At 47.1% G+C, this 13,021-nt stretch overlaps 7 protein-coding genes and 2 non-coding genes across 9 annotated transcripts; 5 read left to right on the top strand and 4 right to left on the bottom strand.

The window, feature by feature from the left end:
* Positions 1 to 1,397: 1,397 nt before the first annotated feature.
* Positions 1,398 to 3,370, top strand: BABINDRAFT_163079 (uncharacterized protein). The gene has a single exon (XM_019129702.1). It carries the CDS (start codon positions 1,491 to 1,493, stop codon positions 3,063 to 3,065), a length of 1,575 nt encoding a protein of 524 aa, XP_018983375.1. The 5' UTR covers positions 1,398 to 1,490; the 3' UTR covers positions 3,066 to 3,370.
* Positions 3,371 to 3,466: 96 nt separating this feature from the next.
* Positions 3,467 to 4,054, bottom strand: PSF3 (DNA replication protein; the record flags this gene model as incomplete). The annotated part of the gene is made up of 2 exons (XM_019131973.1): positions 3,467 to 3,964; positions 4,010 to 4,054. The coding sequence occupies 2 exons, from the start codon at positions 4,052 to 4,054 to the stop codon at positions 3,467 to 3,469; spliced, it is 543 nt and encodes a 180-aa protein (XP_018983374.1).
* Positions 4,055 to 4,265: 211 nt separating this feature from the next.
* Positions 4,266 to 4,853, bottom strand: BABINDRAFT_177633 (uncharacterized protein; the record flags this gene model as incomplete). Its single annotated transcript, XM_019131041.1, has 1 exon — positions 4,266 to 4,853. One exon carries the CDS (start codon positions 4,851 to 4,853, stop codon positions 4,530 to 4,532), a length of 324 nt encoding a protein of 107 aa, XP_018983373.1. The 3' UTR covers positions 4,266 to 4,529.
* A 282-nt stretch (positions 4,854 to 5,135) lies between these two features.
* Positions 5,136 to 6,153, bottom strand: BABINDRAFT_163078 (DUF4259 domain-containing protein). Its single transcript, XM_019129701.1, has one exon. It carries the CDS (start codon positions 5,955 to 5,957, stop codon positions 5,493 to 5,495), a length of 465 nt encoding a protein of 154 aa, XP_018983372.1. The 5' UTR covers positions 5,958 to 6,153; the 3' UTR covers positions 5,136 to 5,492.
* A 218-nt stretch (positions 6,154 to 6,371) lies between these two features.
* Positions 6,372 to 7,097, top strand: BABINDRAFT_9650 (SNAP receptor; the record flags this gene model as incomplete). The annotated part of the gene is made up of 1 exon (XM_019133002.1): positions 6,372 to 7,097. One exon carries the CDS (start codon positions 6,372 to 6,374, stop codon positions 7,095 to 7,097), a length of 726 nt encoding a protein of 241 aa, XP_018983371.1.
* A 158-nt stretch (positions 7,098 to 7,255) lies between these two features.
* BABINDRAFT_92141 (uncharacterized protein) lies at positions 7,256 to 7,813 on the top strand. The gene has a single exon (XM_019132926.1). It carries the CDS (start codon positions 7,414 to 7,416, stop codon positions 7,711 to 7,713), a length of 300 nt encoding a protein of 99 aa, XP_018983370.1. The 5' UTR covers positions 7,256 to 7,413; the 3' UTR covers positions 7,714 to 7,813.
* A 1-nt stretch (position 7,814) lies between these two features.
* On the top strand, positions 7,815 to 9,311 carry VPS4 (AAA family ATPase). Its single transcript, XM_019132927.1, has one exon. It carries the CDS (start codon positions 7,990 to 7,992, stop codon positions 9,277 to 9,279), a length of 1,290 nt encoding a protein of 429 aa, XP_018983369.1. The 5' UTR covers positions 7,815 to 7,989; the 3' UTR covers positions 9,280 to 9,311.
* Positions 9,312 to 11,948: 2,637 nt separating this feature from the next.
* BABINDRAFT_t304 lies at positions 11,949 to 12,030 on the top strand. The gene has a single exon. It is a non-coding gene; the product is annotated as a tRNA-Leu (tRNA).
* Positions 12,031 to 12,574: 544 nt separating this feature from the next.
* Positions 12,575 to 12,647, bottom strand: BABINDRAFT_t298. The gene has a single exon. It is a non-coding gene; the product is annotated as a tRNA-Phe (tRNA).
* Between the last annotated feature and the right edge of the window lie 374 nt (positions 12,648 to 13,021).

The raw sequence follows: 13,021 nt of genomic DNA, 5'->3' as shown, positions 1-13,021 counted from the left end.
TTCAGAGTGACAGCTCCCTGCGCACCGGGAGGCGTACCTGCGTAGGGTACTATTTCTAAGTGCCCCTAAAAAATCATCTAATATTTAGCTCATGTCCACCCTTAGTCTGAGAGTATTTGGTCCAAGGCCGTTTACTAGCTGGTATGTTCTGATATATACTATAATGTTATCTTTGCATATGTACCGTCCTCCCTTTCACTTGAGATACCCGTTACCCAACATAGCTATGTGGAGTATGCAAGATTCAATGACATCAGTAATTTTTGGCACCAAATGATTTTACCAGTTGACTCTGCTTAAAAATTATGACAACCGTGCAACTAGCTCTGAGTGCCTATGTGCGGGAGACCATCCGAACATGACCTTACACCCAAAGCTTGGCATCCTTACGGGGTAAGTGACCTCACTTATCTAATATTTGACTGTTGAAGTTTCAGAACCCTAGATACGAGAGAATAGGATGCGTTGGTAATTAACCGTGTCATACCATTGTCATTGAAGTTTAAAGCGTGGTATTCACAGCTGTTTGTTACACTGCTATGAAAGAAACAAGTATAAGCTATAGCTGAATGTCGCAAATGTACTGAATCTGAAACCAGCCAACATCTTGGAGACCTCAGTGAAAATTAACTATGTACCTTGAATTAATTTCTCCCATTCAATGCAAATTTCAGCCTGGGATACTTGCCAAATATTTATCCGGAAGAGAATCTTTAGTATGACAGTTTCCGCGTGTCCATTTCTCCCTAAGCTTGACCTCGGTTATGACCTTCTCTGGAAGCGATAGACCATTTTGTAATAGATGGCTAAAATGAATATAAATGTTTCATATACGGTGGTTGGCCTATTTAGACCGTACCTTTTTTGAGCTACATCTGTTTGGAGCTGGATTTTAGAGATACTGTTAGACCTTCACCTCAGGTTCTATCCAGATACCTATAGTGCTTAAGCTTGAACTTATGTAAACTCAATATTTTTTTTTCCTCTCTAAATCAGCCAATCATTGAAAAGGGCTAACGAGGAGTGATGGTGGAGATGCACTAGCATATGCTACTATTTAATACCTATCTACTGTCACACTTTTATGGTGGACCAGACTACTGAGGAACAGCAAACGATAAGCTTTGACCGGGAAGAATCAAATCCCCAGAACAATTACCTCGATTAAGCCCAGATTATAGCGCATTTTCAACATATCCTAGTTCCATGATTTAGCTCAAAACAGATGTCTGGCTAAGGAAATTACCAGCACAAATCAACGTCACTCCCACCCATGCATGCCAGCCGTTATTCTGCACAGCGGTAAAGACGTGCGCCACCCGCCCTGAAAATTTTCTACACAGTGTGCACGCAAAAGAAATTCGGATCTACAAAAATTTGTGCCCTATTTATACCCCAATCATCGTTCACTCAGCATTACGAATTAATTATATTTCAGTTCTTTCCCCTTATTGACTTTTCCGGTTCCCTTAATTTATTTCTCTCCCACCATGTCCTACGCCAACGGCTACGAGAACTACGAGTACGATGCGTCGTCCAGCTACCCGTACCAACAGGTGTACCAGCCGCAGTTTGTGGGCTACCCGGGCCAGGGCTACTACCGGCAGTCGGCGCAAGAGCTTGAGCACGACTCGGGCGATTCGTCCGCCAGACAGTCGCCGTTTGACCCGCAAGCAGAAGCACCAGCGCCGTTCCAGGGTGACTACGGCTTTCAGCCGTTCGAACAACCAGAGGAGTACGACCGCGCCTTCGCACAGGAGTACGCGCGCGAAGAGGCACCTTCACGCGCGCCCGTCGTACGCGACGAGCTCACCACGAGCGCTCCCTCGCGTACGGTGTACCTCGGCAACATCCCGCAGTCATTACGTGCGAACGAGCTCCTTGACTACGTGCGCTCCGGGATCATTGAGTCGGTGAAAATCCTCCCGGAGAAGCAATGTGCGTTTATCTCGTTCATCGACTGCCAGAGCGCGTTGCTCTTCCACAGCGATGCAATCTTGAAGCGCTTGAGCATCATGAACCACGATATCCGCATCGGCTGGGGCAAGCAGTCGCCGATTCAGCCGGTGGTGATGAACTCGATCACACGTGACGGCGCAACGCGCAATGTGTACCTCGGCAACCTCAGTGTGGACATGCGCGAGGAGGAGCTCCACGCAGATTTGGCCAAGTACGGCCCGATCGACACGATCAAGATCATCCCCGAGAAAGGCATCGCGTTCGTACACTTCCTCCTGATTCTCAACGCGGTCCGCTGTGTGCAGCACCTTCCACTTGTGGATAAGTACACCGACAAGAAGATCTTCTACGGTAAAGACCGGTGCGCGTTCATCACCAAGACGCAGCAGCACAACGCGGCGCAGTACCTCGGCCTCACCCCCGGAATGGAGCACCTCGTGCTGACCGCTGATCGTGAGTTCATCTCGAACGCGCTTGTGCAGCAGTCGGTCGCGGCCGCGGCCATCGCCACGTCTGCCGGCGGCGCAAACAACCTCGGCAACCGCACAGTATACCTTGGCAACTTACACCAAGACTCCACCATTGAGGAGATCTGCAACGTTGTGCGTGGGGGGTTGTTACAGTCGATCCGCTTGCTCTCTGAACGCCACATCTGCTTCATTACCTTTATCGACCCGATCTCCGCGGCGCAGTTCTACGCGATGTGTGTGTTGCACGGGCTCACCATCCACAACCGCAAGATCAAGATTGGCTGGGGAAAACACTCGGGGCCGTTGCCGCAGGCGCTCTCGCTCGCGGTTAGTAATGGCGCGTCGCGCAACATCTACGTCGGGAACATTGCAGACTTTGCGTCGTTTTCGGCGGATAAGTTGCGCGCGGATTTCGGGGCGTTCGGCGCCATGGAGCAGATCAACTTTTTGAAGGAGAAGAACTGTGCTTTCGTCAACTTTGTCAACATTGCCGACGCCATCAAGGCCATCGACGGCGTCAAGTCCTTGCCGGGCTTTGCCGCCTTGAAGATCAACTTTGGTAAGGACCGCTGCGGCAACTTGCCCCGCCTCTTCCAGCAGGCCCAGCCTGACGCCCCGGAGTTCCGCGACGCCTAACAACCGACCCTGCATCTACGACCCTGCATCTTTTCTTCTCTGTAGTTTATCTTTTGGCCTCTTTTCTTCTGTTCTGTGTATATACTTTTAGCTTGTATAAGACAGACTTCCATGGAATCACTCATGAAAGAAGTCGTCTACTTTTTAACCTTCACTAGGAGAATCCGGTGGGTTTGAGCTTTTGTCATGAGCCCATTCCGTGTGTATACTATTGTAATATTTCCGTGGAATCCCTCTGTAGCCGTAGTACAGGTTATAGGTGTATTGGGCTATGATTAGCTATACACATATTTTTGTGTCCGCCGCAACGCTCCACAAACATCCCTCTGATTCTATACTGACATTGGGATAGCCCCTATCAACGAGATGCACACCCTATGCCTTGTGTCATCGCTAGTCCATCAATCCTGGTTGTGAAACCACTCCTTTGACAACTTGTGGCTCTCGGTGCTGATCTTATATAGTCGCTTCTCGAACTCATCCAACGAGTATAGAAACTTGTTGCCGGCCATGGAACTGATTTGCTTCGGATTCTGGCCATAATCGTTGATTTCATTCGACCGTTCCTTCAACATCTGGGACACAACCTCGATGAGCTCAACGTCTGAGAACATTACGCACCACTTTTCGCAGAGCTTGTAGTAGTTTGGCAAAATCGAATGCAAATCGATGTTCACTGCGTTTGCGCGGATAGCGTTGATCACCTTGTTGTTAAAGAACTCGGGGTGGATCAAGTCGAGAAACGTTGTCTGGGAGTCTTGGGAGACTTCACAAATTGCTAACACCGATGAAAGCCAGAGTGGCAAGTTCAACTTCGTGTTGGCATCTAGCGGCTGGCCGATGTTGCCCTCGAGGTACCCCAAGCCGGGCACCGTCACGTTGAATTTGCACGGTAGTTTCTAAATTGTTAGTGATTTTCTCTGGGGAGGAGAGCGTATACATACTTGATTATCAGCTATGATGTCATCAAGGTCGTAATAATTTCCCATTGTGCGGTGAAGTCCTTGTCAGAAGAGCAGTAAAGGTGGAGGAAAATTTCAATAGATAAATAGCGGGCATGACGCGTAAATTCGCGAACGAAACGCGTCGCGAAAATGCTTGTGTTTTTAGCCGTATCAGGTATTCTGAAAGTTGAGTGATAGATTATATTATATGTTCTCAGGCTCTTTTTTCAGATTATACTGTTTGTACGCGTCAAACGGAATGGGGTGGCACACCGAAGAAAGTAAACTTTCAAAGCCCTGTCTTTGGTGTTTACAAAACGCACCAAATGTCGAGTCAACGGGATTTGTCATACCCGATACGTATGCATACTCTAGATTGGTTTCTCCAACACCTCAAGGAGTTGGATGTAGCTCTGCTTCCAGATATGAAACTCCTCGTCCCCGGAGTCAAGCCACAACTCGGCTGTCTCGGACATTGCCGGATCAATAATCCCCGTAATAACCTTCTTGCTGAGGCAAGTCAACTTTCCAATCCAAACACTTCTGCTTCCGGGCGATGCTTCTCTGCAAGCTCCTTCAATTGTTGGACGTAGTAAGGCTTGATGTATCTTGTGAATTCGGGATCGAGCAACCCCCCGCTGGTGGAGGGAAATCTCCAAATGGCAGTGAGAAGAGCAGTAATGATGCTATATTCGGCATCTTCGAGGTATTTACTGGTTGAGTCCTTTTCGAGCTCCGACACAAGATGTCTAAACGGCTCCTTCACTCTGCTGGGGTTCTGCACGTTCCCGTAGGCGTCCAACATTATATCGCTGTCAAAATATCCGTAATCCCAGGTGCCCATATTGTTCGAGTCGTATCGTTCAGATGAATAGGTAAAATACGTAACAAGCATATAATCATATCGAGCTCGGTGGCAAGTGGTATTAATTTTTTACAGCCTGCAGGGTCCTCACTAGTCGCTGCCATGGACCATGTAGGGAGGTGTAAAGCCGCATGAAACAAAGAGTTACTCATATACTACGCTAATTAGCTGGTGACAATAAACCGCAGGGCTTGCCAATACTCTCTGTCACAACATTCGGTTAGGATTCCTAACTAATGAGTAGGTTATAATACTTAAATTGTCACATTTATCGATACCACATTTAGGATAAGGGGTGGATATTTTAATTGATATATTGCGTGTTTGGCTTTTTGGCACGGATTCATGACTGGTTAGCCCTAATTGTTGCTAATCCGGGTATTCGTTATGTTCGTTGCTTTCAGCCGTTTAAGAAATTCTCCAAAACAACCTCCCTGTAGTAAAAGTGCCATTTAGCTAGACGGAAGTCGGAGTCCATCATCTTCTTACCTCCGATAAGCAGACACCTTGGCATCGTACCCACTTCTGTATATAAGGCCACCGACTACCCTTCCGAGTGCATCTTTCTGGTTATAAACTGAAATAAATTGTATTCTCCTGGCAGTTCCCTCCTTCCGGTTATTCCTTCAACAACCCCTGAAGCTGGGTGATGCTCCGTTTCCAGATTTCAAACCTTTCGCTACCAGTTTCGCTCCACAAGTCCGCCGGTTCGGAGTGTTTCGGATCCAAAATCCTTGTAAGGGCTTCCTTACAGAGCTTTGTTAGGTTTTCTAACCCAAACTTCTCAGCCTCCTGGCGGTTCTTTTCGGCCGCGACTCGCATCTTCTCCACGTAGTATGCTGAGATGTACGGCTGGAACGCTTCGTCTAACAAGCCCCCGTTTGTCGAAGGAGACCTCCAAAGAGTCAAGAGGATTGCAGTAAGGATACTGTCGGCGAAATTATCCTCGATATAGTCGTTTTGTAAGGCATCCTCCATCAGTGCAACTAGACCTTTCACCGAGTCACTTTCACCGTCGCAGAGGTAAGACAAAGCATTACAAGTAGAATCGTTATCAAAGTATCCATAGCCCCAGGCACCCATATTATCAATTTAGTTAGACTGAGGGATAGTATGTAGGGTTCTCAAAGGTCGGAGTTATGACAAGGCATAGCTTATCTGTACCCGTGGGGGACCCCTGCATATATGGCACACTCCATCCAGACACCCAGATCTATACTAGTCTTGACATACCGGAACAAAAATACCTCTGGATGAGACAGACCTTTGGTAAAAGGCATACGATATTTATTATCACACCGGAATATTAAACATATCTCATGTTCTACGATAGGGCGGATACCCGTAGGGACTATATTACTCTAAAATTACGTGTGCATCCCGAATTACACGTGCGTTTCGTATTCCACACGTCTGTCCCATCACGCGCCTGACGCAACACTTTAAGAATCAGACTACCCAGCTCGTACCCATCTCAACCATTCCACCCCATCTTTTATGACTCTCCTCACGCTAGACCTCTCTCAGATCGACCAAGTGCTAACAGCGCTAGATGCAGAAGTGTCGGTTGTCACGCGAAGTACCGACCCGGAAAACTTTGTGAATGCGCTCAGATTGAACAAGATCGAGGCCAATTTGGACCAGCTCCGAAAGGAGCTCATCTCCTTAAACTATCACCAGCACAAAAACACCGATACATACAAACAATTTGTCCGGTTGACGGAGCTAGTGGCGTCTGCCAAATTCCGGTACCAGGCATCCATAGAAGTATATGAGGGCGTCCAGACAGAAAGACAGCCCGAACCGGTAGTCGAGCTGAGCCCTAGTGACAGCGGTGAGAGCTTGGCAGAATTGAGGCGACGCTTGTTGAAGGACGGAACACAGGCAAAGCTCCTCGACAGCTCGTCGCCAGTGGCACAAAACAACTACCACGAAAGTTTGCAGAATGATTTAGTGGAGGACATCTCGTCTCTTGTGTCGGTGTTGCGCTCCTCGGCATTGCGGTTCCAGGAGGAGTTGCTTGAAGACTCGGAGATTTTGCAAAAGACCATGTCGTCGATTGATGAGAACTCCAACTTGATGAGGAATGTGAATGGGTTTTTGCGGCAATACAATTTGAACACGGGCGATAAAGTGTCGTTCTGGTTTTTGCTCAAAGCGTTGGGGTACGTGTTGGGGCTGTTTTTACTCATGTTCATGACTATCCAGTTGTTCAAAAGCTAGGGGTTCTAGAGTCGATGCCTTATTCCTTCAAGCGATACGTTCAAGGGTATTTGGAAATAGTAAATGTTAATGGTATGCGTGTTTTTTTTTTTGCAGATATATCTCCTAGTTTTGTTGGCTATTTATCCCCTGATCTCTGAAAATCTCTCAGCCAGGAAAAGGATGTAAGTCGAATGGTGAACCATACATATAGCAATTGTTTTCCTGGTATCCAACGTGCAAGGGGTGATTTTGAGAGTTCAGGCGGTATGATAACTGTCCTTCTCAAGGTCTGTTCGACCATGGCTCATAATTATGCCCTTGGTACTTTTTTATTATGGGAAAGCCACGTTTTCGATTTAGGCTGCTCTGTCTTACAAACTGTCCTGGTCCTAGCGGAAAGAAAGGTTTTAAAAAATCTCAAGCCAAGTCTGTAAATCCTTACATCCTTGGTACCGATAGCTTGAGAATAGATCGAAAGTACCTGATTTTGAAATTACAATACGCAACCCCAAACAACTCTTCTGGTTCCCCAAAACTCCATCCTTCGAGAGTGAAACCGTATAGTGAATTTTACGGAAAATTTTACCCCCACATCCAATATATTTTATCAGCCATATACCAAAGTTTCAAATAATATCTAATTCCTAACGCTCCGATTTTCCATCCCGAGGTCGTGCGCGGCGTGTTAAATTCGTCATCTCCAACCTTTTCCAGTAAGCCCCTAAAACGGCACGCCACAAGTTCAACTGCTTTGACCCATTCAGGCATAACTGGAGACCAGGCATACAGTTACATCTGCATAACTGGATATTTACAGCTAAACTGTATATCCATCGTTCATTTACCCCCACTACCCTATCTGAACCTATCAGACAAAACTAACCCATCGCTTCGCCTCAATCAACCTCCAATGTCCTCCACTGGTGACTTTTTGACCAAGGGGATCGATCTCATCCAAAAAGCGATCGAGCACGATACGGCAACACGCTATGACGAAGCCTACAAGTTGTACTACAGTGGGCTCGACTACCTCATGCTTGCAATCAAGTACGAGAAGAATGCCAAGTCCAAGGAGCTCATCCGCTCAAAGTTCACCGAGTATTTGAAACGTGCAGAGCAGTTGAAGGAGCATCTCGATAAGCGCGACAAGGCGCCGGACGCGAGCGCGAAACCTGCGAAGGCTGCGGCCGACGACGACGACGCGGAAAACAAAAAGTTGCGCGGTGCGTTGAGCGGCTCGATTCTCTCAGAAAAGCCCAACGTCAAGTGGGAGGACGTGGCTGGGTTGGAAAGCGCTAAGGAAGCGTTGAAAGAGGCGGTGATCTTGCCGGTAAAATTCCCCCACTTGTTCAAGGGCAACAGAAAGCCAACGTCGGGAATTTTGTTATATGGGCCACCTGGTACCGGTAAGTCGTATCTTGCGAAGGCGATTGCTACCGAGGCCAACTCCACGTTCTTCAGTATTTCGTCGTCGGATTTGGTATCGAAGTGGATGGGGGAGTCGGAGCGATTGGTTAAGAACTTGTTCCAGATGGCCAGAGAGAACAAGCCGTCGATCATCTTCATCGACGAGGTCGATGCGCTCGGTGGCACCAGAGGCGAGGGCGAAAGTGAGGCGTCCCGGCGCATCAAGACCGAGTTGTTGGTGCAAATGAACGGGGTGGGCAACGATTCGCAAGGCGTTTTGGTCTTGGGGGCCACCAACATTCCCTGGTCCTTAGACAGTGCCATTAGAAGACGTTTTGAAAAGCGTATCTACATCCCATTACCAGAAAAGCAGGCCAGATTAACCATGTTCAAGTTGAACATCGGCGATACCCCGAATAACTTGACCAGTCTGGACTTTACTCAGTTGGCATCAGATGACTTGACCGACGGGTACTCAGGGCATGATATTGCCATGGTTGTGAGAGACGCGTTGATGCAGCCGATCAGGAAGATCCAGCAGGCAACCCATTTTAAGCAGGTGGAGAGTATATTCGACGGTGAGCCGAAAGTCCAGTGGACTCCGTGTTCGCCAGGCGATGCGGGAGCCACGGAGAGGAGTTGGATGGACATTGAGGGTGATGAGTTGTTAGAACCTGGACTTAGCATCAAGGACTTTATCAAGGCGATCCGTACAACCAGACCGACCGTCAACCAGGACGATTTGGTAAAGCATGAAGAGTTTACTGCAGACTTTGGTCAGGAGGGAAACTAGTGTATGGAAAGCTAAGCGAAGGAGTTGATACTGAACGAAGCAGTTAATGGATGCATAAATATAATTACTCGGAATGTAGCGTAACTGTTGGTAGATGTAGCATATCTGCTAGTAGCGGAACTGGTGCAAGTCGAGCTGGGAGTGAGTTCACATCACGAGGTAAAACTGTGAATACTCGGAAGCGCCGAGGTCTGGTTTGGTAAAACCTGAAGGGAACAAGTTTGGGCGGCAAATGGGGAAACTGGGGGTGAAAGATGGGCTGGAAGCGGTGTTGGCGGCGTGAGGTAGGTGGTTCGAGACAATGTGGTTGTGCCATAAACTATGCCTCATTCGTTGAGGGAAAGGACTGGCGTATTGAGATAAAAGACATAATGTGGATCTGTGAGTCTTTCTCATAACCTTCGTTGACAGATATCAAGATTTGCTCTGAGATATGAGTGATATTACTGAAAAATAACCCGTCAGACTCGATCTAAACCTAAAAGTTGTCTGGAAGTATACAAACAGCCTTGGGTATTGCTCGTGGAAGGTAAAGGCCATATCTTATGACGTAACCTAATGTTGCGTTTTATTCGTGGCAATACATTGAAAAGGATTGAAGGGTCAAGAGTTTCTACGGCAGCTAATTGTAAATTTCAGATTTCTCTTTACCAGAACGAGGAGCAGGTTTTGTACCGGCTTTGCAAAAGTTTGATAAACACTCGGAGATGCCTGACAAAGTCACTGAAATTCTGCAATCTCTGCTGCCCTTTGATCACACTTTACATTTGGATGCGCTACCGCATGAATAGTCCGAAAGCATATAATGAGAAAACACCTATCCGAGGCATGTATCTTTTCGTCTACAGTATGGAATCGTTCCCAGCAAGCCATTCTACGTAGCCTAATTGTATGAGCAGACGTCATACCTAGTTTGTTCAACAAAAATTTATTTGGATATAAAAGGGTGCAAGAAAGTAAGCCCCACCAAAACTAGCAGTGCCAACTCTATTGTGGCATTAGTCTCAGTCCAGGGATGTGTACGAATTAAAGATCGGCGATACGCCAGATTAGAAGATGAACATTTCTCTGGTTGGCTCGGTGACAACTGGGACGTTAGCAAAAGCCTTGGAGACCTCGGCGGCGATGTCAGCAGAGACGAAGGAGACCAAAGTGGCGGCGAAAACGATGACGGCGGAGAATTGCATTATGATGTGTGATACGTTGAGGAAGGAATCCCAACCAAATTATCGGGGACCCACAGAGTATTTATACCTCGCCATGTTTGAGAGTTGCATGCACGTTTTAGAGCTTGGCATTCTAGTCTCAGGGCGCAAGCGCCTAGGCACGCTAGCTGCTAATAATATATCTCGACGCTGTTTGCAACGGGAGGGGCATGCTTAAAATGGATAGCCCCATGCAGTGATACCTTACCGAGAGGCTAAAACATGGAACTAATCCCATGTAGACTAGCTATTTATTCGCTACAAAGTTTCGCCTATGCGAAAATGGTGCTACTGCGGCAACTACCCGCATGAGACGTTGTGTACCAACGTTACCGAGAGGCGAGACGCTGCATGCTTTATGCATCATGCGCCCGCCTCGTGCCCGGTTGGGCTGTTGCCCCTGTATAGAACGCCTACTTGTGCAGGATACATGCCCGAGGCTGTCAAGGCGGCCCCTTAGACTCCTATAACCCCATCGACTGTTACTACGACCAGTCGGTTAAGCTAGTATGGAATTTCAGGAGTCTGGGCGCGCATCTCTCACTTTCACATCAATCCGGTATGTTAGACCCACTGTGAAGTCTCTATTGTTTCAGAGCAGCTTCACATAGACAATAATCGCCAAGCAACTGGATTGGGCAGAGAACACCATTGGATAATAGCACGCCAACACTGTGGATTTTGTAAAAATCGTCGTATGAACACGAGTTGTGTGGGATGCACCAATTTTCCAAGCTACGCACGATTGGAGCTGTCACTATGAATGGGTAAGGCAGCGGAACCTCTGAAAATACCTTGGAAGAATCTATTCGCACTGTTACGAACAGTAATAGATTTCAAAAGGCCCAGTTACTTAGTCGCCTATAAGAGCAAATTTCCAGGCTCCTCTCCCTGAGATAGATCCGTGTTTAACATTTGGCCATAACGGTTCTAGCGCTGTCTCCCACCCCTTCTGCTAGGCCCTGCCGGTATTTCTTCCTAAAGGCTCTGACCGATCTGTAGCTGTAGCTCTTGGTAGCTCAAAGTCACACGTAACCCTCAAAGATAGAGAAAAGCTCCGTAAGTCCCTTGGTAGATACCATAGTGCTTAATGGCAGAGTCTAATCACTAGCTTGTATGCTAATCACCTGTCTGGTATCAGCTCACATTTGAACATATTTGATCATTATACGGCCTTCCCAACCAATAACCCTTAGTCGTTACATTTTTAAGAGTTCTGGCCTATCCCTGGGTATGAATATTACTGGTGTGTCGAAGATCACAAAACGAAACTTAATATAGATCTAGAGAGAATGCAACTCGGAGATCTCTCATCCTAGACGATACTACAATTGGACCTCATCTCGGGTTCACAAATATGTAGCACACCGGGGCCTGGCCCGGTGGAGTAAGATCCAGTCTGACCCCTCAGATAGATCAGCAACCTCCGACTTGGCGGTTCATTTTCTTAGTGTTTCCAGTAATGGCCGTTTGGCCGAGTGGTCTAAGGCGTCTGACTCAAGATCAGATCTCGTAAGAGGCAAGCGTTCGAACCGCTTAGCGGTCATTATCTTTTTGGGCGATTTTATCAAGGTTTGCTCTTTATGCCCCTTGGAGTGCTTTCTATTTGTTTTGTCTGTATATTTATTTTTCATTTGGGAGTTGATGTTTTTCGGTCGCCGAGACCTACTATAGGGTATATTCCGGGGAGTCCGACTAGATTCCGAGGGTCGTACCTGCCCTTACCGGGGCCATTAGCTATCCTCCTGTGGTTCATGTATCTCCAATATTGCGTAACGGCTAGCATGGTTCGCTTTTACCAGTAAACCCCAGATCCGACTCCCAGTAGCGAAGCTAATCTTTTGTTGCCGAGACTGGCATCTATTCGGAGCCTGTAGGCTGTGTCTTCGGGATGATTTGACCCTGTGGTTGGGGATTGAAAGTTTGCCGTCGAAAGGCCCCTATTGGAAGTTTTAGATTATGGCTCAATATTCTCTAGGCCAATAATACCGGATGGACAGATAGAAATCCCTTTGCTAATTGTGATGGCCCATATATTGGAAATGCTTTATGAAGAATGACTCCTAGGGAGGAAAAAATATAAACAGGAATGCGACTTCTGTGGATCGAACACAGGACCTTTAGATCTTCAGTCTAACGCTCTCCCGACTGAGCTAAAGTCGCTCAATCTTGAGAATCCGAAACAGCCTTATGTCCGGAGCAGAAACAATCAATCGTCATATCAGATAGATAGTAGTACATTATTACGGTGTTCGTACATGCCGTGAAAAAATTCTAACCATTCTTCTTCCCATATAATCTACCCTATTTTGTGGTTTATACCTAACTGACTTGCAATATCTCTCGTTTTCTCTTTCCCTGTTCAATTCCTCATGGCATTTGATTTCTGTATTCTATATCTACAACTCACAGACTATAGATAGGATCTGACCCACAGCTATGTTCTAGGAATTACTCTTTTTGCTCCCATTTTCGGATTACTCCAGTCCGCTGACCTTTAGCCACTCTCAGCACCAAGCTCTTTATGTCGTTTAAAC

Source organism: Babjeviella inositovora, assembly GCF_001661335.1.
Source record: "Babjeviella inositovora NRRL Y-12698 unplaced genomic scaffold BABINscaffold_12, whole genome shotgun sequence".
In the NCBI taxonomy this organism is placed as follows: domain Eukaryota; kingdom Fungi; phylum Ascomycota; class Pichiomycetes; order Serinales; genus Babjeviella; species Babjeviella inositovora.
Note: the sequence above shows the minus strand (reverse complement) of the source record. Positions and strands in the feature narration are given on the sequence as shown.